Source organism: Urocitellus parryii, chromosome 3 (assembly GCF_045843805.1).
Source record: "Urocitellus parryii isolate mUroPar1 chromosome 3, mUroPar1.hap1, whole genome shotgun sequence".
In the NCBI taxonomy this organism is placed as follows: Eukaryota; Metazoa; Chordata; class Mammalia; order Rodentia; family Sciuridae; genus Urocitellus; species Urocitellus parryii.
In genome coordinates, this window is record NC_135533.1 from 80991407 (window position 1) to 81015555 (window position 24149).

The following is a 24149-nucleotide window of genomic DNA, read 5'->3' on the forward strand; positions in this document are numbered from 1 at the left end:
AAAAGTTCAACCTTCAAGGCTGTGCAAAGAAGACATAGGCATTGAAAGCAGTGGGTGTCTGGCTCCTTTTTCCACTTGACTGACTGGAAAGATACTGCCCGTCAGAGTTTCTGGCAGGAAAAATCCTCTGCGTGTTGTGATGAGACAGATAAAGGACCTGAATTAAGTGCCTGAGGACTCCTTAGCTGACAAGTGTGGAGAGGATGTATTTGTACACTAAAAAGTTCCTTTGTACCATGGAAAGAGAAACAAAGGGTAGGGAGCTGGTCCTGTTGTTTAGCCAGTTTACAAAGGAGGTCCTCAAGGAAAAGGTATGGGGAGAAAGAGATTTGAGGGGCCACTTTGCTGAGAAATTGTAGATGGGCCAAGTCAGACAAAGCCAAGGGAGCACAGTCCTCATGTCCTCTAGATTCAGTTTCTAAGAGCAGATGGCAGCAGGCTAACCAGGGGAATAAGGTATGGCCCATGCTCTCATCACAGTACTAGTGAGTGCCCAAATAAGTTTCCAAGGAGCCATCCTGGGGAGAAGGCAAGCAACAGAGAGCTAAAAGACCAAGCAGTTCCTCGAAAGTAGCTGCGTCAAAATGAAAGAATGTATGAAGGAGAACAACTGGGCTCCTGCTAACTGGCAGGACCAGACCTCTCTGCTGCCCAATAAGGAAGAACCTGTGAGAAAAAGATAAGTGATAAGCTATCTTGTACACCAAGCATAGGGAGTAAGTTCATCAGTGACCACTATACAAAAAATATATTGCATAAAACTTCCAGAACTCTTAGGTTATCTCTGGGGCACAAGACAAGAGGTCAGTGTGTATGAACGGAGGGAAACTTTATTACCTTTATGATATAAAATGTTAAAACATTTTACATAGTTACACATATCCAAAAGCAATGATGAAGCAAAATTATCTCATTTCATTTACTCCTGCATAAAAATTTTTTTATATGGTACTTTACTAGAAATCAATTATTTCTTCTATTTTATTAATGGACTCTATAGTCCTATATTCAAACATAAAAGAGTCTAGCACATTTAAATCTCATTAAGATAACAATATCATATTAACTCTTAAGTTGCATATATCAGAAATAATTCCCTAAGTGAGGGGCTTAGAGTTATCAAAGATTCACCTGTTCATTCACCCATTCCACAGATATTTTTGAGAGATTGTTATGTACTGGGCAACTTTAATACAGTAGTAAATAAAATTAAGTCCTTGTCCACAGGAAGTTTCCATACTAGTGGGAGAGATGGATAAGGAACATGCCTGCAAATAGACAATCTAACCTCAGCTAGTGGTAAATGCTATGATAAAGAAGAGTAAGGGAAAACAGAGTGAACAGCAACAGGGATTATTTTGAACTGAATTATTACTCTATTCTTAGCAAATAATTCTCATTTAAAAGTATCTTTCGAATGCAAAATTACTTCATTCCCAATATTTTCTTTTTATGATTTTTAGCAACATAAATCAACATAGAAAGACTGACAGAAAGAGTGCTATAGATTGACACATTAAAAACTATAGGAGTATGAGAAAGGTAGAGTACCTGTCTCAAGTTCCATTGGAATTTTGAAGCCAATTGAGCACAAAGTTAGCATTTTTTTTTCTACCCCAAATAAAAGTGAAGTAGGTATTTTCATGGTCAGTGTTCTTTTCCTGTTGTTTGTTGCAGTACTGGGGATTGAACCCAGGGGCACTCTACTGCTGAGCTACATTCCTGATTCCTGCCACCTCACCCCTTTTTTGTCCTTTTTAAATTTTTTGTTTTGAGATAATGTCTTGCTAAGTTACTGAGTCTGACCTCAAACTTCAGATCTTCCTGCCTCAGTCTCCCAACTAGCTGAGATTATAGGCGTGTACCTCACACCCAGCAAGTGTTATTATTTACAATAAAAAAGGTGGGAAGGGGCTCAGAGAGATCAGTGATGGTTCTGGAATGTGGCAGCTGGGGTTCAAAATCAGTTTCAAGCTCCATATTCTATAGTACTCTGTAGAAATACAAGTTGTGTGAAGGTAGAGAGTAGTCACATATATTAAGTAAAGACAGGAATGCTCTGATAGTGAAGTGAATATCCTTTGGTTTGGCTAGGACTGGTCTTCCTTGTTTTGTTTTCTTCTAAAATCTATACCTGGAAGGTATTGGATGCCTAATTTTTCCCCACAGATTCCGAAAACACAGAGGAAAACCCTCTAGCGGATATACACCTGTGCATTCCAGACTTGCTTTGTTAAATAGCCAATTAGGATTCCTGTGTTTCTAAGATTGAATTAATTCTCTGCAGGCAAATTGCCTATTGTCAGTCAGACCCAAGAATCTCAATTCTAGAACCTATCCTTAAAGTATGTATTTGGGGGGGATCTGACATATAAGGGTTTGAATCCTGCTTTGCTATAGTCTAGCTGTGCAAGTTAATTGACTTCTCTAAACTTAACTGTCTCCCTATGTAAAATGTATATTATTGATGTATGAATAGATTTGTTTGACAAATTTTTTTGACTATTTACTATGCACTGACACTGTACCAGATGCTGGAGATATGAAGACAAACAAGATAAAGTTCTTTACCCACTCTACCAGGGGAGACACACATAAACCATCATTCTAACACCACACAATTCCAATAGACAAATAGAGAATGGTGGCATCTCACCTGCAGTCCAAGATTCTGGCATTCATTTATGTTCAATTCTCTTTTCCTTCTGGCCTCACGATAGGAATTACCTTCTGCTCCCTTGCAGTAAGGAATAGTGCTGGCCAGTAGGCTGGGAATGAGAGGAACATGGTCATTTCTGAACCAATACGTTTAATGGCTAGCAAAATGTCATCTAGTGCTCTCAACCTAGGAAGCCAAGTGTTCTGGATGGTATAATTGCAGAATGGTAAAGCCTCCATCAGCTCCATCAGTCAGGTCTCTGAGGGCAGTTGCCCAAGAAAATGACCCAGATGCACAGCAGAATTGAATTAAACAATAAATGGTTGAAACTCCCCACAGCATGATCCAGCCTTACTAATTCCTAAACTGACCTGCAAAAGGCCTGATGAAAGAGCCAAATATTGAGGGAGTGCTGATGAGTGAAAGAAGAGCTAGGGGACCATGTGAAGAAGGACCATCAGAACAGGAAGGAAGGCCAGAGTTTTGAAACGGTCTGTTAAGGAGGGTAACTGCAAATAGTTGTGCTGAAATGCAAAGAGGATGGGAGAGGACAGGGAGAGACAGAAGAAGGAGATGAAACCAAACTGTGGAGGGTATTGTGGGCCATGTTAGTAGCTCAGCCTTTTCCCTGAAGGTGAAAGGAACCATGCAGGGCTTTTGAGCAAAGACCAGGGTGTTTATCTGCGGTTTTATAGAGGAAGGATTGGGGCAGGACTGCAGACAGGTGACCAAGATGAAACTAAACAACTAATGGAAAGTACCTACTATAGTACCTGCAGACAGAAGCACATGACTTCTCTTTTCTCTTCCTCTGATCATATATTAATGTAGTTTTAGAAACTAGCCAACCCTAGCACTCAGCGATCTTACTTTTAGTACCCCATAGAAATATAATATTAAATTGCATGTACATCTCCTGCAGCTTTGACTGTAGAGGTAAGAATCTCAAAATAACCTAGATGTCCATCAAAAGGAAATCGGTTGAATAAATGGTAAAATGTGATATATTGCACATTATTTACAAAATGAAATATTATTATTATTACAAAATGAAAGCTGTGTTGATTGAATGGATAGAGTATCCATCAAATAGTTAGTTGGGAAAAGCAAGTTATAGATTAATATGCATTGTATAATTTCATCACTACATGTATTTAAATAAATAACCCAATCCCAACCCTATCTATGTAATCAGGATGTCAGTTTGTATAAATTTGTGTGAGCCTTTGGCAAGGTGCAGAAGACAGTCCAGGTTTTTAATGGTCATCTGGATGGACTGGAAGTCCTAGTTACAATGAGCATATGTTACTTGGGTAATTTGGATCTTTAACTATTAGAAAAGTTTAAATACCATGCTGGAGAACTGGCAATATTCTTCCTACAGAGACTGTTACCAATTATAAAAGCATTTTATTTTTTTTATTTTTTTTTTTTTTAACCTTCGTTTCTTTTTCTAAACAAGACATTGGCTTCTCTATCTTGAACACACTGAATGAACCATGTTAAAGGTCTAACTTCTGTTTTTAGTTTTCTTGGATTCCTCCATTTTTGTCATCTAGTACCATTCTCTATGACATTCCCTTATTTTTAACTTTAAAAGTAAGAAAAGTGACAACTTAAAGAAGAATGATTGTTCACATCTCTGAAAGAAAGACATTACAACCTTCTAATAACAAAATCCAGAGCACATGTAAAATCTCCCATTTACATTCAGAATCTGCTAGCAAGGGCCTTCATTAGCAAGTGCAAGTTCCACAGAATGTCTGTGATTCTTTCTAACCTTTCTTTTTTTTTTTTTTTTTTTTTTTTTTTTGTTGTTGTTTCTTTTTTTTTTTTTTTTTTTTTTATTGGTCGTTCATAACATTACATAGTTCTTAATACATCATATTACACGGTTTGATTCACGTGGATTATGAACTCCCCCTTTTACCCCGTATACAAATTGCTGTATCACTTCAGTTTCCCTTCCATTGATTGACATATTGCCTTTCTAGTGTCTGATGTATTCTGATGTCTGTCCTATTCTCTACTATCCCCCCTCCCCTCCCCTCCCCTCCCCTCCCCTCCCCTCCCCTCCCCTTTTCTCTCTCTACCCCTTCTACTGTAAATCATTTCTTCCATGTGTATTATCTTGTCTTACCCCTCCTTTCCTCTTGTATGACATTTTGTATATCCCTGAGGATCGCCTTCCATTTCCATGCAATTTCCCTTCTCACTCCCTTTCCCTCCCACCTCTCATCCCTGTTTAATGTAAATCTTCTTCTCAAGCTCTTCGTCCCTACCCTGTCCTTGTTTACTCCCCTTATATCAAAGGAGTCATTTGGTATTTGTTTTTTAAAGATTGACTAGCTTCACTTAGCATAATCTGCTCTAATGCCATCCATTTCCCTCCAAATTCTATGATTTTGTCATTTTTTAATGCAGAATAATACTCCATAGTATATAAATGCCACATTTTTTTTATCCATTCATCTATTGAAGGGCATCTAGGCTGGTTCCACAGTCTTGCTATCGTGAATTGAGCTGCTATGAACATCGATGTAGCAGTGTCCCTGTAGCATGCGCTTGTTAGGGCTTTAGGGAATAGACCGAGAAGGGGAATAGCTGGGTCAAATGGTGGTTCCATTCCCAGCTTTCCGAGAAATCTCCATACTGCTTTCCAAATTGGCTGCACCAATTTGCAGTCCCACCAGCAATGAACAAGAGTGCCCTTTTCCCCACATCCTCTCCAGCACTTATTGTTGTTTGACTTCCTAATGGCTGCCAGTCTTGCTGGAGTGAGATGGTATCTTAGGGTAGTTTTGATTTGCATTTCTCTGACTGCTAGCGATGGTGAGCATTTTTTCATGTACGTGTTGATTGATTGTATGTCCTCCTCTGAGAAGTGTCTGTTCAGGTCCTTGGCCCATTTATTGATTGGGTTATTTGTTATCTTATTGTCTAATTTTTTGAGTTCTTTGTATATTCTGGTTATTAGGGCTCTATCTGAAGTGTGTGGAGTAAAGATTTGTTCCCAGGATGTAGGCTCCCTGTTTATCTCTCTTATTGTTTCTTTTGCTGAGAAAAAACTTTTTAGTTTGAGTAAGTCCCATTTGTTGATTCTATTTGTTAACTCTAGTGCTATGGGTGTCCTATTAAGGAATTTGGAGCCCGATCCCACAGCGTGTAGATCATAACCAACTTTTTCTTCTATCAGATGCCATGTCTCTGATTTAATATCAAGCTCCTTGATCCATTTTGAGTTAACTTTTGTGCACGGCGAGAGATAGGGATTCAGATTCATTTTGGTGCAAATGGATTTCCAGTTTTCCCAGCACCATTTGTTGAAGATGCTATCCTTCCTCCATTGCATGCTTTTAGCCCCTTTATCAAAAATAAGATAGTTGTAGTTTTGTGGATTGGTTACTGTGTCTATAAAAGCATTTTAAAAGGGGAAACACACACACACACACACACACACACACACACACACAATCTTTTAGCCAGAAGATTGCTCTTCCTGCTGAAAAGCAATTGTTTTTAAATATGATGTTCTACCTTGAGTTCTCTGTGATTATTAACTCCAGTGGATTGAACCCCAGACTCTCAGGAGATTTGAACGGATTCCAGGCCTTCTATGTTAATTACTCCCTGAGAGGAAGCCCCTTGCACTTTTAGGAAATGAACTGGCCTTCCCATCAGGATATGTTGGTTACAGTACTTTGAGCTGTGGGGAAAAGGCAACCAATCTTCCAAAAGGATTTATTGACCTTAAAAGGATAAGGACATGCAAATATAGCTGAATCAGTAGAAATTCCTGAGAGCAGGGATCAAGATGATTTGAATCTAACTTAATAAAAGCAAAGTGCCAATCTCAGATCTAAAATACCTGAGCAGGTGTCACTACACTCTCATTTGCCAGCCTTCTATACCAAACACTATGAAAAAAAAATAATAATAGCCCTATCTTTCCAGACAATCTCTTAAGATATAGGCATGCTGAATTGAAAATGTCTATAGAATACTAAGGGGACATGTGACTAGAATGCAATACAGCTATAGAAGCTGGAGACATAAACTTGGGAGTCACGTGCAAGCATGGAAGGGAAAATGTAAATAAAGCCACACAAGGTTGAGCTGGCCCACCAAAGGCACAAAGGGAATGTCCTACTTAGTATGGTGGTTAAAATGACAGAGTCCTTAGGTTCAAAACTTGGCACTGCCCTTTTCTAGCGGGGCTTATTTGTTCATATTACTTAATTCTGTCAATGCTCAGGTTTCTCACCTGGAAAATCCAATTGATAACCACAGCTCCTTCAGAAAATTGTAGTGTGTGCTAAGTGAGATGACATACAGACTCAGAGCATCTAGCACAAGGAACAGCTAGGGCAATGGCCAGAGCAGAAGTCACAAGGAGGAAGCGGCAAAGAGAGAAAGGACAAAGGCAAAGGAGGAAGGAGTGGTCAGGAGCTTCAGATAGGCCAGATTAGGTAAATTTAGTACTAAAATGCTCTCACTAGATTGAGCAACAAGGAAGTCATTAGGACTTCACCAAAGCTGTTCAGTGTAGAAAGCCAAACAGACTGTTTTCAAACAAGCAACATCTTTAGCATGCTTCCAAAAGATCTAGGAACCAAGGATACCTTAAAATAAGGCTAAGGGAGGTCAAAATAAACTTTTATTTAATTGAAAATAATTTCTGGATGCCAAAGCAATATGTAATCAATGCAGAAAACCTAAAAAACAAAGAAAAATACAAAAATGAAAAAATAAATCTTGCTCATTCTACCTTCCAGGGAGACCTAAACTTTTTTTTTCTGTGTATGTATTTATATCAGAGTGTGACAAGAAGGACTCATCTTGTCATGTGATAAGCAGAGTCTGCATTAGCCCAATATTTTGAAGGTTATTATTTAAAGATACAGAGAAAAACTTAGAAGAATATTCTTATGCTATCAGAGTAAATTAAATAAGCCCTTTTAAGTATGTCACAAAATCTAGAAGCCATAAATGAAGAGATATAAAGTTTGTTTCACATAAATAAAAAGCTTTCAGCATGACACAAAAACTAAAACACTATAAACTAAATAGAAGGATGAATGATAAATTAAAAACATTAGTAAACAAAAGTTTGCCTTTTGGAGTACATCAAGAGCTCCATCAAATCAACAGAAAGAGGCTACTTGAGAGACTGAGGCAGGAGAATCAAAAGTTCAGGGCCCACTTGGGAAAGTTAGCAAGACACTGTCTTAAAATTTAAAAAATAATAATAATAAATGTTGGGAATGTAGCTCAGAAGTCAATGCTCCTGTGTTCAATCACCAATACCACAAACAAAACAAAACAACAACAACCAATTAACAGAAAATAAAATGATTCCCAAATATTTGAATTGATGCTCCATCTTTCTTATAACAAGAGAGATGCAAATTAAAACTACAATAGGATATGTCTTCTCCCTTTTCACACTGACAAACATCACGAAGACTGATAGCATCATGTGCTGATGATCATACGCGGAAGCTCACAGGAGGGAATGTTACATGGTACAACCTCTATCTGTCTCTATCTGTCAAATTTGCCCATCTTCTTTGAGTAAGCAATTTCATTTCTAGGAAACTATTCCCCTAACACACTCACAAGTGTGAAATCACACGTGGAAAAGATTATTCATTACTGCTTTACATGTAAAAACAAAAGATTGGAAACAACCTAAAATTCCATCAATGGGGCCCTGGTCAAATAAATGGAATGCATGATTTTTAAAAGGAAGAGGCAGCCCTGTATCTCCCAATAAGAAATAATTGCTAAAATACATTCAATAAAGAAAGCAAGATGTAGAGTAGTGTGATTGGTGCATCATCATGTATGTAGAAGAATAAAAATAAATCATGAGAAATGCAAATATCTTGCTTATAAACCCATCAAGTATTTCTAGAAAGAATCACCAAAAAAAAGTAGTCACCCCTAATAGTTTGTAAATGATGGAAGCGACTGATTTTTCACTGAGTAACTTTTAATACATTTTTAATTCTGTGTCATGTGTATGTGTTAACTATGCAAAAATTAAATAACATTTTCTTTGGTGGTGATGGTACTTGGGATGGAAACCAGGATTTTGCACATGCTAGGAAAGCACTCTACCTCTGAGTTATGTCCCCAGCCCATAACGCAAAAAACATAAAGTAAAATATAACATTTTACAACAAAAATCTATAAGTCATTTTATTTGCCTTATTTTTTAGTGGCCATTTCTGGGGTTTTCAGGCATTCTTCCATTCTTGCTTTGCTTACTTTGATCCTTTTCTTTCTTTTTCTCTTCTTTTTTCTCTTGCCTAACCTCATTCAATATAACAATTCAACAACAATAATATTAATTAGCATCAACTGACAATTTAGCATATTCTAATAACTGTGCTTAAATGGATTTGGCTTCATTTAATTTTTGTACCACTCTTAGATGGTAAACTTTATTTACCACAGTTTACAAATGAAGAAACCCAGAAGCAGGGAACTGAAGCACCTTAACAAAGTCACCCAAGCAATAAAGGGTGGAGCTGGGATTTAAACCAAGTTTGTCCCTGTAATCTATGTTTTATCTAGTCAACCATACTTCCTGTGGTATGGAATAAATAAATATACATATGTTAAATTATTGGACAAAGTATTGGTCTTTATAATTTGCAAATCAAGTGAACTTAATGTTTTAAATGATTTTTTGAAAAGCTCACAAGGAAAATGTTATGAATTAATCTGTTCTTCAAAATTTTGACGGTTATTTTCAACATATCCATTGCAAGTAGACCTTGCCTTTCATTAATTCATCAACCCTGAGCATCAACCAAATGCTTAACTCTGTGCTATTGCTTGGCATGAGAAAGACGTAGTCCTCAGGAAATTCTCAATTAACTGTAGAAAGAGAAATAGTAATCATAATAGCTTGAGTTTACTGAGCCCCTTGTATATGCCAAGCAGATGCTAAGAGCTTTACATAGGTTCCAACAATCTTATGACAAAAGGTACCATTGCTACTCCCATTTTACAAATGAGAAAAATGAAGCCTAGGTGTTAAATAAATTCTCAGTGGATAGCAAGGATTTGAGCCCAGACAGTTTGGTTCCAGATCTTGTGCCATCATGACATTGCCTGGAAAGAGATTAGTACAGTACATGACCCTACTGGAGAGCACAAGGAAAACCCTCACTATTCCTGGAACGGATGCACAGAGGCTCCTGAGAGGATCCAGGCAGGATCTGAGTCTTGATAGAATTTCAGAATGTAGAGACGTCACGGCATCCGCAAGATGTCATTCTTCCCTGCACTGAAATGATTCTGAAAAGACTAACATGCTTTGGAGAAAGAAAAAAATAATTATAACACAGAGACTCCTCATGTGACCTGCCTGGGAGCTATGCCATGTAATGGAACCAAAATTCTATTAGGGATTTCATATTTTACTCAATACTCTGAAATTTGGCTATAACCCAGTCAAGTATCAACCAGGTTCCTGTCATTAGCAGATACTGTTAAAGAGGTCAAGGGATTGGATTTAATGATATTGTTTGTTTTTCTAAAGCAACTTTTTAGAAATACGCAATAGAACTGTAACAGAGATGAATCAGAAGGAGGATGCAGCACAAGGTGCAATGCCAAGAATAATATCAAGAAAAACGATTGCCTGTCATTCCAGTACAGTTGAGAGCAAAACTTATGATCCAAGAACAAACAATTCTTTGGGGACCCAAAGAACCCTTTAGGGCTCTGGTCATCGTGTCTTACTCAGGGCCCCAAAGCTAGCCTGGCCATTCATTAGCTCTTATTGGTGTGACACAGAGACAAATCAGAAATCCCTAGTCCTCTAAACTGCTGCTTTGCTATGTGTGACTAATCTTCAGTCCCTAACTTCATCCATGGCTCTTCCCTGATCTACTGAGGCATGATCCAGTTCCTGGCTGGGGAAAATCCAAGGGCATCTAACTGTAAATCAAGTTCTGCCCTGTGCAATCCTAGCACTCCCCTGGGGTTCAATGGGTAGCAGTGTCTATCCATTTACACAAGTAGCAACTTCTATGCCTTCATTTGGGGGCACAGACATTCCTGACCAATTGCCTCTGAAATAAGAAAATATCATATAGTCCTTAATCCCTTTGACATCTGCTTTTCTTACAGTCCCCAAATAGAATTTATATAATAACTGATCTCTGGATTTAATTGAGTTTGTCTTCAAACTATCCCTCTATTTTCTTGGGCCCCCTGAACATGTTGGAAAATATTTAACAACTTGCTGGGGGATTAGATGGAAGTGAAGGGAAGGCTCTAAATTTTATCATTTACCAATTTTTGTTGTATAAATATTCCCTTCTTATCTAGTTTCAAGCTACTATCAGGAGTAACTGAATGGAAAGTTGGGGAGAGAGAAGCACAATTGGCTCTCTTAAGTCCAAACCAGGCAGCTCCAAGCATTTCTACCTGGGCTTCTCTTGGTCTTATCTGAGATGTTTGTACCAGCCTCCAAGCCCATCTCCCTGATTCCAGTCCTTCACGGTCTTCTTTCTGATCACTCAGACTAAATATTTTCATCACATTACTGCTCTGCTCAAACTATTTTTCTTGGCTATCTATACTTCTACCTAGGTTTCAGCACCTACTACCCCCACAATAAGCTGGACCTACAAAATAAAGTTGCTAGATTTAACAAGTACAGATGCCAGTTAAATTTGAATGAACAAGAAATATTTTTAGCATAAGTATGTAATATTTGGAATATGGTCATACTAAAAAATTGTTTGTGTGTATCTGAAATGCATCTGGGTGGCCAGTATTTAATCTGACAACCCTATGTTTAACCAACCTAACAAATTTCACCTCTCCTCCCCAAAACCATCAAGCTTCTTCATGATTCTGGGAGCTGCATGACCTTAAGTAAATCATTATCGTCTTTGAACTTCAGTTTCTCATCTCCAAAGTAAAGATAATAATAGCTACTTCCATAAGGCGAAGTTTAAATGAGCTAATGCCTGTAAAGCACCTAGCCCAGACACTAGAATTCAACAAATGCCTGATTTATCCTACATGCAAATACTCGATTTTCAAAGTACTTTAGAAGAAAAACAATATTGTATAGAATCTTACTTCACACAGTCTATTAAAACTATCCCACATTGGTGCTTATGATTGTGTTTTTAAAGAGATCTAGAGAGGAAATTTTGTGAAAATACCCAGAGGTAGTCCATTTTGGCATCTCAGAGTTCTCAGGAGAAGCATGGCTATCACCTCTCACCTACATACCTTCCCTGACCATAATCAAGGCAGGCTATCATACCTGCTAACTGGTTTGTGGTGGATCTTGCTTCACTGCCCTCTAGTATTGCAATTTCTCTTGCACAAGCCACACAATCATAATAGGTGAGTGGTCCCTTGAGGCAGACACACCAGAACTGAAATAGAAAGGATAGAGATATCTCAAGATCACAAAAATTTTTTTTTGGGGGGGGAGAGAGAAAGAGAGAGAAAGAGAGAGAGAGAGAGAGAGAGAGAGAGAGAGAGAGAGAGAGAGAGAATTTTTTAATTTTTTTTTTATTTTTTAGTTTTCAGCAGACACAGCATCTTTGTTTGTATGTGGTGCTGAGGATCGAACCCGGGCCTAACGCATGCGCTACAGCTTGAGCCACATCCCCAGCCCAAGACCACAAGTTTTTATGAAATGCTTTAATTCATTTTTCTTTTGCTTTGTGAAACAGGCCTCAATAATGAATTTGAAGATACCAAAGGTAATAAGCCACACAAAATTGAGGAGACATGATGACACTGTTGCACTTGACAACTCTCCATACATCCTACTGGCAAAGAAGAATACTGAGCTACTGAAACCCACTATAAGGTCTCACCAGAGCTTGACAGTGTCCTAGACCAGATGAAACACAAACTTTGGTCAAACAGCAAACTCATTTTCATGATTCCAAATAATAAGCACAATTTATCAACTTGGAGATTATATTACTTCACAAACAGTAAGTTAACCACTCAGGAAACCCAGTGATTATTTTAAATGATTCCCATTCTCCTTAAGATATGAACTCCTCATATGCCTTATGAGGAGAATGGTGTGCACATAGAGGAGTCATCTATAAACCTACTGAATATGTCTCTTCTAAACTCTGGTTTATCTATAGAATAATTTACATCATCCCTATATAGTTACCCAGTATATTATATATACAAAGAAACAGAAAAAAAAAAGCAGGTTATCAAACATTATAGTCTTGAAATGCTAGTTTCAGAGGTGTGTGTGGGGGGGGTGTGGGTGTATAACTAGAAATGATTATACTATAATTATAACAATTAGCTGGGTGATAAAATTACTTTTCAATTTTGTTTCCTTTTGCCTGTTTCTGTTTTCTGCATTTAATACATCTTTCTCACATAACTGTTTTTTAAGCTTTAAGTACTTAACTTTGTATATTGATCTTTTCCTACTTGTACATAATTAAGAAATCTGTGATCTCCTTGCATTGATGTCTCAGTGCAGGTGCTCTGACTTCTCCTGAATCCAGTTTAATCTGCATGAGGCCACCAAGACACTGGCATATCAAAATGGACAGCACCCCAACAAACAGGTCTACTAATTGCTCTATGGGTGGGATCTAGACAGCATCAGACTTTTGAGCTTTCAAGAATTATTTCTCCATTTTAGGGACTCCTACTCCTATAGCTCCACTAAAAGTAGGCTCTAGAATATTCAGTATGGTTAGTGAAGATCCACAGAATCACAAAACATCGACACAATGCTAGAGCTAGGGAGGAATGTGGAGAGCATTCCCTAATCAAGCCCCTAGATGAGAGAATACCTTGCTCTAAATCCTCCAGTTAGTCGTCATCTAAACACTCATATCTGCCAACAACTACACTCATAAAACACAAGAAATCAAGGATTTGGCAATGCAGTAAAAAGACAAGCCTAATTCAGGGAAACCCTACATTAAGCCAAAAGTTTTTCCTGGCAACATAAAAAACCACAACCTTCTTCTGAATACTGTAATCTAAGTAAAGTCAATAGGACCAATGGGGCCTTCACAAGCCTGACCGACAGAGTGGTCAAAAATGTCAGACAGAAATCGCCCCAGACCTAAATTTCCTTCTAAGCCTGACCTGCCCTAGACTACACAAACCTGGTGTCTTCAGAAGGTTTCCTGAACCCACAGCAAATAAACTAAATACAGAGGAGAAGTATAAGACAGCCTCTATGTTGGCTTTCTAGAGGCAAGGGAGAATCTGAGGCAGTTAGCAGCAATGACATAGGCATCAAGCCCCCAAATAAATCTTCAGGAATAAAAAACTATTTCCAAGCATCCTGATCTCTAGCCAAACTAGTGAAGCAAACCACACCTTCCTTTCTGTCACCACTTTTCACCCACCCATGTCACCCACAGGAAAGTAGCACAGAAGAAACATGGCTTCTGGGGTAAGGGATCCAGGGAAGTCATTGAAGGATACAAAACTGAAGCCCAGACATGGACTACTATGGAGACCTAGCAGCACAGGAGGAGTAACAGGCCTGAGTGACAGGAGAAAGCCCACCCAGGCTTCCTGGGGACCCAGATCGCTAAGGCTGCCCTAACACAGAGTGGGAAGCACCCCCTTGGAGCCATGTCTATGGTAAATCAAAGGCTCTGCTCTATGCCACACACACCCACACACATTCATAGATCTATACAACATAGAATTCAATATCTTGAAAAGATCATTTAAGATTCTTTGATCTGCTTACCTGCTTCTGTAACATTTTAAATCAATCCAAGTAGACCTTTCTTCAGGAAAAATAAAACCTAATGTGTCAGAAACTCAAGAGTATTTTCCCACCATGAAGACTAGGAAGTCCTTCCCTACCTTCATGAATTCAGCTTGTTAAGTACACACAGGAGGCTTTATTCAGAGGAACTAAGACAGTCTTTTAAGCAAATAACTATCCAAAAGGGCAGGGAAGGGAGGTAAATACATCATAGCCAGGCCAGCAGAATCCCCTGGTCTTGCCAGTACATGTGATACTTTCAAATGGGTACTTAGTACCTTAATTTTGAGGGAAAAAGGTGGAGGGAAACAGCCCATGGTTTGCATGCTTAGTTTCTGCCTATGACGCTGAACTCAAGAGAACTGAGATCTTTGTAGAAACCAAAAATGGTTCAAGGGCTGGGGTTGTGGCTCAATGGTAGAGCGCTCACCCAGCATGTACAAAGCCCTGGGTTCAATCTTCAGCACCATATAAAAACAAATAAAATAAAGGTATTGTGTCCAACTACAACTAAAAACAAATATTTTTTTTAAATGGTTCAAATGACTCTGAGAATAAGTTAGCTGATTGCTCCGCGTTGAAGTTTCCCAATCATAAAGCAGAACCAGCAATCAGCAATACAGAAAACCAGTCCTGCAGACACAGAAGAGATAAAGCTCCAAAACTCAGCCCAAGGGATCTCTCTGCCCTAGGGGTTCCTTCAGGATCACAGAGGAATTTCTTATCACCAAGCTACAACTTCAAAGCAGCTAGTTCATCAACATTTTGAGATCTGATATTCTTTTCCAGGAAGGCCTAGAGGCAAGGTGGAAGGGGTTGCATGAGGGTGGAAAGGCAGAGCAAGTCCTCATTGTTGCCCTAGGAGAGGTCATTTCCATCCTAAAATGCCTAGGATTCTCTCTCTTGGCAAGAGAAGGGTAACCCAGCATGTGACAATGAGGGCATAGAAAAGTGACACAGAGCAGGGCAGATGTACTCTTTTCCTGGCCTTGTGGCTAGATGACCCCCCTCAAACACACTGATCACCCCCCTCAGGAAAGCTGAGACCAAACGATGAAGTCACCAGGATCTGTAATGGAGCATCAGAGCCGAGACTGAGGCCATACTAGGTTTGGACCAAGCTGGCAACTGTCAAGAGCTTTGGTCACTGGGTCCGGCTGCTCTCCAAGATCAGCCAGCTCTTCCCAAATAGACACATCATCTATTCCTCATATACTCTAAGTAATACCAACACTTGCAAAGTAGGACATTTACCAGAGCCTTCAGGCCTGGCATTTGCTCACTGGGACTGAATTGCAGAAGATGTTAAAGCACCCAGTGTTTCAATTTGCAAACTTCCTCTGCCTTGGTGACAAGTGAAACTATTTTCTAACAGCAACTGCAAGTTCCCTAGTACCCAGTGAGTTCCTTTTTTTCCTTCGGATACTCCCTCTTGTTAAATCAAAGACCTACCCATCTCCAACCCGTGGAATATAGCCAAAGAGCAGACCCCCACAGTTTATGAGATTTGGAGAATACCTCTCCTCTGGTGGCTAATGTACCAAATAGAAATCCCTTTCTTCCCCTCACCTCCAATGTACCAATGGACTGTGATCTGGACTCCACCACCATGTAGGAAAGCAGACATGGACAGTGATTCAGGAAACACGGCCAGCCCTATGTTAAGTGATAAAGGAATGGACTTGGCTTTCTTCCTCCACACATGCTCCCATTTGTATTTCCTCTCTTGGTCTCAATTGGCAGTCACTTCAAATTAGCAAAAGTGAAATCCAGCAGCTGTAGTATTAATTAATAAGTGCCGACACCACAGTCTTTTCTGGTCACTCATATTAAAATGTGAGGAAGGTTTGGAAGCAGGGGTTATTTGGGAAATCTCTGTACCTTTATCTCAGTTTTACTGTGAACTTAAAACTGCTCAAAGGAAAACAAAAAGTTTAAAAAGTAAAAAATTGCAAAGGATGAATTCTTTGTGTGGAAAAGCCCACTGAGATGTAAAGAAAGGCAGATCTCATGGTAGATTAGGGATGTTGCTTTAATGCTTTGGAACAGAAAGAGTCTGTTTTTCCACAAATGCCAGCCCAGGCATTTATACAAAGATCCATGCTCCAATGTGCAAGTGGCTATACAGGGTAACTTGCATTTCCTGGACCATACAATCTGCCCTTTGTTGCCAGAAGTACATGATCTAGGATTGTCTAGCACCCTCATGCTCAGAAGTCACTTCAGGAACTTGAATAATGATGATGGCCATGCACAGGGAAGGCTATGGACTTTTGAAAAATAAATAAATAAATACACAGAAAAATCACTTAGCAGAATGTCTTGGAAATCATCTAGGAGCAAGACACAATTGAGCTAATTATTGACCTCAAGGGATCTGTTTTAGAGAGCTTAATGTTCTCAAGAAAAGAGGGAGATAACTTTCCATTTTTTCACTGTGTGACATAAGGAGTTTTCAACAGAACATAGGATCTCACTTCTATGACTGGGAGACCAATTCATCACTGACACAGTGACCTAATTCTTTTCATAGTGACTCATAGTCAGACCCCAGGTGAGCTGACAGAGCTATACTAGAAGAATTTGCTAAGGCAGAGGCTCCAGCCATGGAATGTCACAAAATTTTAGTGCTTTTGAGGGATTAATATGCCCCAGAGATTTTTTTACATTATCTCATTAAATCCTCATAGCAGCCCTATAAGGCAAGAAGCATTACTACCCGAGTTTTATAGGTGAATAAAGAAGGGCACAGATTCTTTGGGTAACTTAACCAGGGTCAAACAGCTAGCAAGTGACCAAGCTGGACTTGCAACCCAAGCTGTGATACCCAAGAGCCTGTGCTCTGTTGTATGTACATCCAAGGAGGGCTGCATAGGTGGCATATTCAGGCCATGGGAAATTACAGTGCGTGCCTGTGTGTGTCTGTGTGTGTGTGTGTGTGTGTGTGTGTGTGTGTGTGTGCGTGCTCGCGTGCACGTGGGCACACCAATAATGTAAATAAATAAAGAGTACCTGGGAAGCTGTAAAAACCTCTCCCAGATGAGGCCAACAGAGGATTTGGTTGAGAATACTGAGGACTAGGTGCTACCTCTGGAAAAAGGAGCCAGGAAAGGAAAGAGTCTTACTTTTCCCTGTATGTCCTGAGGTACTGTTTAAACAATTTAATATGGATACATGCCTCCTAATTTAAAAGCACTTTTTTTAAAAAGATAAATCTATGTTGCATTGAGTTATTAAATTCAAGTATTTGAAATTTTTTGAGTCATATTTTCAAAAAATATATAACTGAGGAAAAGTAATTCCACACTGCAGAGGTCTATCACAGCCTACCCAGGGGAACTGGGAGAGATGGCTTCATTCAGGAGAAAGCATTTGACTCAGGGTGTCCAGGCTGCTGACAACCCAAAAGCATTAAAAATGAAACCATCCAGCCATCCTCCCCCATTTTCATTTTCAAACTAAAAACCCCCACTATGGCCAGAGGACCTGACTGTGGCCTCTCTGTTTAGATGAATGGGGGAAAATGGGTGATCTCACATTCTTCAGCAGTTGGGTCCTAAAATGTTACTCACAAAACAAAACTCAAGGAAATCATCCTTATTTTTAATTAATTAATTTTTTGGTACTAGAGATTTAACCCATATCCCCAGCCCTTTTTATTTTTACTTTGAGAAAGTGTCTCACTAAGTTGTTTAGGGCCTTGATACATAGCTAAATATGGCTTTGACCTTGGAACCATCCTTCCTCAGCAGAAGGGATTATAGGTGTGGCCATCTATAATCATGTTTTAAATGCCCTAACAAAGGTCATTGTTTTAGCAAAGTTGAAGGTATCTACTCTGCAAAGCAAAGAAGCCCATTGTAATGTTAACACTGTGTTTTGTAAATATTTCTTTCAGTGCCATACACGTATCCAAGATTAAACCTAAAATACCATCCTCAGAGCTGTCTGGGATTCTGGAGGCTGGTAGAGCAGCCTGATCTAGAATTCACTTACAGGAGACTAAGCAAACAAAGTCATCCTAAGGGAAGGGGGAAGGGCTGTCTAAACATACCCAATAAGCAAGCCTTAGGCATTGGAGGAGAAGGTGATTCATGCCATCTTCAGATTCAAATCAAGTCACATATAGAGGAAACTATGTAGTCAAGTTTTAGAAGATGCCATAAGATCCATCTTTGACATCCTCATCAAAGAAATTAGTAGTATTCTTTCCCCATTTTTACCCTGAACCAAGTGTGTTTCAGCAACTTGAGTACTCCCACAAACCTGGGCCCATTCACCTACCTTATGCTGCCCTAAGACAAGAGGATTGCATGTTTGCTGGCAGTGGTGAAGAAAGTTGGGCAGCAGTAGGGACATAACTAGCTAGAGTGCAGGATAACTCTGACACAGAGATTAATTAATTCTTCTTACCAGAAGAATTCACAAGGACCCCCCAGGAAGAGGTCAGGGAACCAAGGTGAGAGCAGGCATCTCCCCTATGCAGGCTGGAACAGGTGAGGAGGAAACTGGTAGGTGCCACTTTTTGGCAAAAAGGAGTCATTTATACATGTACCACAGACTCTATCTGGAGACTCCTAGAAATAACTGCACAAGATTTGAGGATAGCCAGACTATTCTCCAACAGCTGGTCATGATGAAAGCCAGGTAATAAAAATTCTGAGATGACTGGTAGTAGTATCTTCTGTGTAACCCCAGAAGGCCGGGGTGCTGTGGTGTGAGCTGAGGAAACTCAGATCAGAACATGTAAGGTTTTTCACAAATACAGATAGACAGAACATTAAATCCTAGCCTCTTAGTCTGGTAATCAAAGTATTGTTTTTTAAAAATCATAGCTTTAGTTTCTTTTTCCCCCTCATAAAATACTGTGTGTGACTTCAGCTTTACTTTCTCAAAAAAATGCTAAAGTGCTGAGTCACTAAAAAAAAAAAAAAAAAAAAAAGAAGAAAGTAAAGGAAGAGTGATCCTGCTTCTTAGAGCTAGCCTCAATGATGACCTAAGCCACACTTTCCCGCCCCCCAGAGTTGTGTGAATATTTTGATGCTAAACGACGTCACATTGCACAATCTTAATGAGGTTTCCAATCAGCCTCACCCATTCTGGCCCCACCCCCACCCCACAACAAAGATTTTTATCAAATGTGGGATTTTCCCATGAGTCTCAAAATTAGAGCCTCAACTCCCAATAAATATGAGACTGGGGATGTCTGAGGCACATTCAGCTCTTGAGCCCACCAGGAAAGAAAGAGAGCTCCATCTGCCCTCCAGGAACAGCCATGAAGTTCTTCTCAAGTAAGTGAAGAAAATCCCTGGCCCTGGGAGTCCTGCTGGCGGGGCTACTGAGCACGGTGTGAGGGAGGAGGCGTGTGGTCGAGTAGGGCTGGCTGCCAGCCAGCAGCAGGCTCCAGCTGTGCTGTCAGCTCACGCCCTGCTTTCTCTTCGCCTTTCTTCCAGTTGCCTCCTTGGGGCTGCTCCTAGTGGTGGCTACTGCCTTCCCTGCCTCAGAACTCAGAGAAGATGGAGAGAATAGTGTCACTCGAAATAAACCAACACGTACCTCTTCTGGAAAAACCGCGGGACAGATTTCCTACCTCATCAAGGAAGTCTTCGAAATGAGAAAAGAGGTGGGTAGGCTTGGTGTTGGGGATGAAGGCCCCATGTGGGCATTCATTCATTCTTGTCCTTGAAATGTGGACAGGGCTTCTGAATTAGGAGGTCTCTGCTGGGTTCTGGGTTCTGGGGCATGTTAGGCTTGAGGCAAAGGGGCAGACTGTTCTGTATTTCTTTGCTGCTGGTCTGGGGTGGGGGTCCTTTTCTGAAAAATACAGAATGGGGCCTGAATCTATGTTCCCTGACCCATTCTCAGCTCCATACTTGATACAAACTGAGGGTTACTGCTTCTCAGATCTCTTTTTCCTTTACTGAAAAGTAAAGTCTGCAAACCTTCAATTTGTACCTCAGAGATGGGTGGATTAGATTCCCCTGAAATTAATGCTCAGCTTTTCAGGGCAGTTGTAATACTTCTAGGTGATGTAAGCTCAATGAGGAGGATTCCCTAGTGTCGTTCTTTCTGAGATGCCTACCTGAGGGCCCACCAAAGAGGCAAAACCTTAAGCAGATTAAAGCATCTCTCAACTGTCATTGCAAAGTATTTAGACTTGTTTGATAGAAAGGAAAGAATACAGGAGAGCAGACTGGGAGCCCAGACTGTAGTTCTGATTGTGCAGAATCACCTTTGTGATCTTGGGCAAATTCCTACCATCTCTGAACTCTATCTAAAATTATGGAGCTGGACTAGATGATTTCATAGGTCCTTCCAGCTGGAAATTTTATAGTTTAAATTATGTTTGCCCAAAATTATCATCAAATTGCTGTCATGTATTAAATACCTATAATGTGCCAGGCATTTATATAAATATACTATCAAATCCTCAAAACAAGGAGATATTTAACGATTCCCAGTTAGGAGTGAAGTCACAGGTGGGCCTGGGACTGAACTCAAGTATGCCTAATTCCACTAGACTTTTCTTGCCAGTTACAAATAGATTGTGACTTCATTTTTCTTAGACTTTCCTGGCTGTGATAGAACACAAATCAGCCCTCTAGTGGTGTTTGCTTTAGGGGCACTTAAATGCTAACAATTCTAGTGTTCTTTCCCAGCTGTGCAAGAATGATGAGACCTGTATCAAGAGCCATGTGGCAGTGTCCGAAAACAATCTGAACCTTCCAAAGATGACTGAAAAAGATGGATGCTTCCAAACTGGATACAATCGGGTAAAAACTTTTTTAACTTCCTCAGCCAAAGCTCTCTTGCATGAAGGGCCTGCATACATATAAAACCAGGCAGGCAACAAAGAAGGAGACAGATGTAAAGAAATTATGTTAATTGTAGGACAAAGCCAACTTAAAGCTTTTTTTTTTTAAAAAAGAGGTTTATCTCTGAACAGTCAAGGCCAGAGATGGGTCCCCTGTGTTGGGATTTTTCACAGCTGCTTAATGTTAACCTAGCTCATTCTGGGTAAGATAGTTAGGGGACCATTCTCTGGCTTCCCTAGGCAGGATCCAGGCCCAGTCTCCCTACTGATGTCACTCTGTTACAACCGTCTCCTTCCAGGAGTCTCTGATTGTCCAGATATTTAAAATGGGGCAGCTGATGCTGTCCAGTGTCCCAAAATATGATGCCTAATTCTCTAGAGAGAGTGAAAAGATGCTGAATTATAGAAATTTTACGCTTTCAGATTGATTCTGTCTCTTGACAATAACTGATTTCTCCTTCTCATAGGACAACTGCCTTGTGCGAATCACCTCTGGGCTTCTGGAGTTTCAGGTCTACCTGAGGTACATCCGGAACAAGTTTCAGGAAGGCAATAACAGGGACAGAGCTGAACATGTGCAGTTCAGTTCCAAAGCCCTGATTGAGATTCTGAAACAAGAGGTGAGTACTTCCTTATCCCTCTATAGGGCTCAAGAACAACTCCGTGATGGAAGGCTGCTTAGACAGGGATGGCTGCCTATGAGGCAGAGGGATAGTGAGCCATTATTTAAAAAAAAAAAAAAACAGCAAAAAATGGTTTTCATATTTTAGTCACTGCCAAGTGACATTCTTGTTACCAGAAAGTTAATGCAGAGAAATGGCCAAAGGCTAGGGACCAAGGAGGGACCAAGGGCTTTGCCACCACCAGCTAACTATTAAATGGTAGGTCATGGAAGGTTGGTGGCTCAGAGTTTGGATAAGCCAAGCAAAGTGAATTGAGGAGAGTCCTAGAATGAAATGCTCTGTGCTAACGCTACCTCTTGTAGTTGTTTGCCTTAAACCAGGACTTTTCATACCTTAATCTGCACAGGAATTCCAGTATCTCATTTGCTGTGGTCCCATTTAGCAGTTCTGGGTGGGGCCTGAGATTAGCAATTTTTACAACTCCCTGTTGATGTCAATGCTACAGTACTCCAGGACCACACCTGGGGGATTCAAGGCCTTCTGCAACTAGTTGTCCCCATGTCCTTGGGACCCTTGAAGGACCTTTCTAGTCCTCTCAAAAGTGGTCTCTCAAAAGATGCTGGATGGATAGTAAGGGGAAAACTGGAGAAAAGTACTAGATTTAGAACCCATTAAATTGCCTTTAGTTATAAATTCTTAATTTACCTATTTAATAACAACTTTGTGCCAGGCACTGTTTTAGGGAAAGACAGACAAGGTAGTGTTGCTGTCCTATAAATGCTTACCATCTGGTGGGAGACAGAGCGGCAAAGGGACGATTAGAATTCAGTTGTTATAGAAGGGACCTTCTCAGTGTGGGCTCGAAAAAGCACTTCCCCTGGATGTGTCAGGACAGGTGGCCTCAAATAATCTCACCCCAAATTTAAACATCTTCCTACAGCCCTGAGCAATCCTTTTTGTTTTCTAACAATCCTTTTTGTTTTTCCCTTCAGGTGAAGGATCCCAATAAAATAGTCTTCCCTAGCCCAACTGCAAATATCCACCTGTTGGGAAAACTGGAGTCACAGAATGATTGGCAGAAGGTCATGACCATGCAACTCATCTTGAGCCACTTTGAGGATTTCCTGCAGTTCACCCTGAGAGCTGTTCGGAAAGCATAGTGGGCATCTAAGCTTATTGGTTCATGGGCATTGCTTCCTATGGTCAGAAAACATGTCCTGTCCACTGGGTACCTACCTTATCTTGTTCTCTACGAAGAACTGACAGTATGAGCTTTAGGACACTATTTTAATTATTTTTAATTTATTGATAATTTAAATATGAGATTTGAGTTAATTTATATGTGATTTATATTTATAATTTTATAAAGTGTCACTTGAAATATTTTATATAATGGTTTTGAAATGATATAAAAGTCTAGGCAGTTTGAATATCCTGCTTCAGAGCCAGATCATTTCTTGGAATGTATAAGTTTACCTCAATAAAATTGCTAATTTATACATTTTTAAAGAAATATTCATGTTGTGTGTTTTTATACCAAAAATCACATTCTTTAAAAAGTCCAAATGACTGCAAAATGTTAAACAATGAAAGAGCAGCCAGGTGTGTAATACCAGCAGTGTGGGAGGCTGAGGCAGAAGGCTTGCAAGTTCAGAGCCAGCCTTAGCAGTTTAGCGAGTCCTTGTCTCAATTTTAAAAAATAAAATTAAAAAAGGGCTGGGATGTGGCTCAGTAGTAAAGCACCTCTGTGTTCAAAACCTGGAGCAGGGAGGGAGGAAGGAAGAGCACCTGGGCATGTCTATAATCCCAAAAGACTTGTGGAGCTGAAGCAGGAAGCTTGAGTATTACATGTTTGAGGCCAGCCTCAGAAACTTAGTGAGACTCTGTCTCAAAATAAAAAATAAAAAGAACTGGGGTCATGGCTCAGAGGTAAAACAGCCCCATCAATATAGAATCCTGAGTCTTAGAGATTTACCAACAGAAAAAGACTGCTACACAGAATCATGATGGTAATTGAATCCCCCAGAGGGAACAATTTTTCAAGATCTAACAATAGCTTGCAAGGTTTGAGAAATACCAGAGTGACCAGTTTTGCCTCTTGTCCAAGGGCAATTCAAACACTTTGCCACTTGAAATATTGGTTGGTTGGTTCTAGCTAAGCCTGTTTCCCAATTTGCACATGTATTCCTCACCAAATAAACATTCTTTGTTTTTATTTTAATCTCATTTATAATTTTTCGGTTTTCAAAGCTTAATTAAATTTAAAAAAGCAATAATCACTTGGAG

At 39.8% G+C, this 24149-nt stretch overlaps 1 protein-coding gene across 1 annotated transcript; it reads left to right on the forward strand.

The window, feature by feature from the left end:
• The first annotated feature begins 19701 nt into the window (after positions 1-19701).
• Il6 (interleukin 6) lies at positions 19702-23023 on the forward strand. The gene is made up of 5 exons (XM_077795671.1): positions 19702-19717; positions 19880-20049; positions 21086-21199; positions 21708-21860; positions 22856-23023. The coding sequence occupies exons 1-5, from the start codon at positions 19702-19704 to the stop codon at positions 23021-23023; spliced, it is 621 nt and encodes a 206-aa protein (XP_077651797.1).
• Positions 23024-24149: the final 1126 nt, after the last annotated feature.